Source organism: Cornus florida, unplaced genomic scaffold (assembly GCF_030987335.1).
Source record: "Cornus florida cultivar Cherokee Brave unplaced genomic scaffold, ASM3098733v1 CherokeeBrave_3.0.0_Hap2_Chr11, whole genome shotgun sequence".
In the NCBI taxonomy this organism is placed as follows: Eukaryota; Viridiplantae; Streptophyta; class Magnoliopsida; order Cornales; family Cornaceae; genus Cornus; species Cornus florida.
This window is the reverse complement of record NW_026775581.1, coordinates 117,582,263-117,585,052: the sequence shown is the minus strand read 5'-3', so window position 1 is coordinate 117,585,052 and position 2,790 is coordinate 117,582,263. Positions and strand designations below refer to the sequence as shown.

At 30.9% G+C, this 2,790-nt stretch overlaps 1 protein-coding gene across 1 annotated transcript; it reads left to right on the top strand.

Annotated features, from left to right (window-relative positions):
- Positions 1-271: 271 nt before the first annotated feature.
- Positions 272-2,450, top strand: LOC132285733 (transcription factor SCREAM2-like). The gene is made up of 4 exons (XM_059787927.1): positions 272-695; positions 1,144-1,263; positions 1,428-1,601; positions 2,079-2,450. The coding sequence occupies exons 1-4, from the start codon at positions 618-620 to the stop codon at positions 2,172-2,174; spliced, it is 468 nt and encodes a 155-aa protein (XP_059643910.1). The 5' UTR covers positions 272-617; the 3' UTR covers positions 2,175-2,450.
- Positions 2,451-2,790: the final 340 nt, after the last annotated feature.

The following is a 2,790-nucleotide window of genomic DNA, read 5'->3' as shown; positions in this document are numbered from 1 at the left end:
TCTAATAGAGCCAAAGACGTACACATAATACATACATATATATATATATATATATATATATATATATATATATATGAAAAGGAGTAACCTAAATATACCACAAGTTAATAAGTTACTGTAATATAGTATATGATTGAACACCATGGATTGGAAGTTAAATTTTTCTTTTCTTTTGTGGGGCAAGTTTTTACATAGCAATGATATATATATATAAGTTAAACATGAATAATTTAGTTCACCAACCAATGTTGGGTTACTGTTTTTATGCATGAGTCATTTTTTATGATGATGTCAGTCAGGCCTGAACCACACCACACCAGAGGGAGGGCATTAATTCATCAATTATAAGCAGTAGTCTAGAATGATCACGTGGCAATGTCGTAATTCCCATATATCTGGCATATTCATGCAGTAAACCAACAAGAGAGAGAGAGAAAAATCATGTGAATTGAGAGCTCATCTTCTCTTTAAAAACCCCTCAAAAACTTGCTAGCTGTAATATATCATATATGTGTATTTTTGTGTGTGTGTGTGTGTGTGAGAGAGAGAGAGAGAGAGAGAGAGAGAAGTTGGGATCAAGCTGAAGCTGGTAAGAGGAGGAAGAAGGTAGAGGCCGGATGGGTTCTAGGGAGCAAAAGAGAGCGGCTCTATATGAAAAGTTGCAACAACTTCGTTCTGCTACTCACTCCACTGCTGTACACACCCACCGAACCTTTTAATTACCTACATATACATATATATTACTATTCCTTACACACACACACACAGATCCTATATATATATCATCCCCAATAAACGTGTCACGCATATATGTTTTCAATAGAACTTTAAGAATATCATAACTCTATATGTAGATTCTAGCTATATCTTAATTTATTCATTTAAATTTCTCTTATAAATATTCAAAATCTGATTTATTGAAGTGTTATATATATATCAAACAACTAGTGAGATATCTAGAAGTAATCATCTCAATTAACGAGATCGAACCTGCTGGACTAGTGAAATTTTCAACAAGTTCTTCAATTCCAAGTTCTTTATCATAATACAAAGTAATTAAAGTCTATTGTGAACTTGAATCTTAGACTACCCATTTTTTTCAATTAATTTGTGGATATATATATATCATTTGTTTGGGTGCAGGTGAACAAGACCTCAATTATAGTGGATGCATCAAAGTATATAGAGGAGTTGAAGGATAAAGTAGAAAGATTGCACCAAGAAGTTGCAACTTCTTCACAGATTTCAAACCCATTACCGATGGTACATACATACATATATATATATATATATATATATATATATATATATATATATATATATAATTCACCACAACTTCATTCATCTCTTCTTCAATAGTATTACTATATATCTATATAAACTTTATTCATTTAGTATTATTAATTATCTATATATATACACTTCAGGAGGTTACAGTGGAAACTCTAGAAAAGGGTTTCCTAATTAACGTGTTTTCGGAAAAGAATTGCCCAGGCTTGCTTGTCTCTATACTGGAAGCTTTTCAAGAGCTGGGCCTTGACGTCCTCGATGCTAGGGTTTCTTGTTCAGACAATTTCCGTCTAGAAGCTGTTGGAGGAGATGTAATTTCTTTTTCTTTTTCTTGTATTGTTATTTATCAATCAGCTAATTAATTTATCTGAATCGTCCTGTTGTTTTTTTAGCTTCTTAACTCTAATCTCATTTATTACTTGTAACATCACGTGTGACTTGTACAAATCAGCGTTATAAGATTTGAACCACTCATTTCGGATTTTTGATTTTGTGTACTGACAAATTGATGAGTGGCTACTATTATATTATATATATATATATATATATATATTAATTTCTTAAGCCTGTAATTTTTTAAAAAAAATTTATCAATTCAATAGATTACAAGGTTGTGGATACTGGGTGCACGCTGCACTACACTAATCCATGCATTTTTTATATTATTGATGTGTGTGTGTGTGTGTGTGTGTGTGTAAACTATATTTGTTTTAGTATAATTGAATTGAAAACTGATTGATCCAAGAGTTCATTTATTAATTAAAATTTGTATTTTCTTTATTTCTCAGAATCAAGGAAAACACGATAGCATAGATGCTCAAGTGGTCAAACAAGCGGTGCTGCAAGCTATCAGGAACTGGAGCCAAAGTAGTGAGAAGGAATAACCTAGCTAGCTAATGTCTCCATCCATTTTTTCTCTCTTAATTAATTTCCACTTTCTTTATTTACTTCAATCTCTATCTTAATTTTCTTTTTCCTTGTAGCCCATGAAAGTAATATATATATACACACACACACATATATAATATTAAAAGGAAGTACTAAATTTTTATCTAATCAAAACTAAAATATCTAGGCAGAATGAAAATGTTTCTTGGTTTAATGCAGAATGGCTTTTTAATATATATTCATGGAAAGCTTAATTTCAAGCTTGTGCAGTACTAGCAAGTGTCCATATTCTGTCATTCCTATTGTGAATACTAATTCAGCTGAATGTATAATTGAGTCAGGACATTCTTATACTATAATTTTTTTAATTAGGTTAAATAATAAGAACTATATATATATGGTTTCAACTAGAGAATTAAGTTTCTTTTTTTTTTTGGGTAAGTGATAATTAAGTTTCTTACACCTCACAAAGAAGCAAAAAATTCTATAATTTAGGTCAGCCATCGAGAATTTATAACCCTCCTTTAATAAAGGTTATTCTTCCTCCTTGAAGTCACTATCTGGTATATATTGGGATCTGTCATGTGATATTAGTCCAGATGGTTGAATATA

Excerpts from the sequence above, each read along its gene's own strand:
- LOC132285733 (XM_059787927.1), top strand. The coding sequence starts at position 618 with ATGGGTTCTAGGGAGCAAAAGAGAGCGGCTCTATATGAAAAGTTGCAA. Across the intron at positions 1,264-1,427 it reads TTTCAAACCCATTACCGATG|GAGGTTACAGTGGAAACTCT; the intron begins GTACATACATAC and ends TATACACTTCAG. Across the intron at positions 1,602-2,078 it reads TAGAAGCTGTTGGAGGAGAT|AATCAAGGAAAACACGATAG; the intron begins GTAATTTCTTTT and ends TTTATTTCTCAG.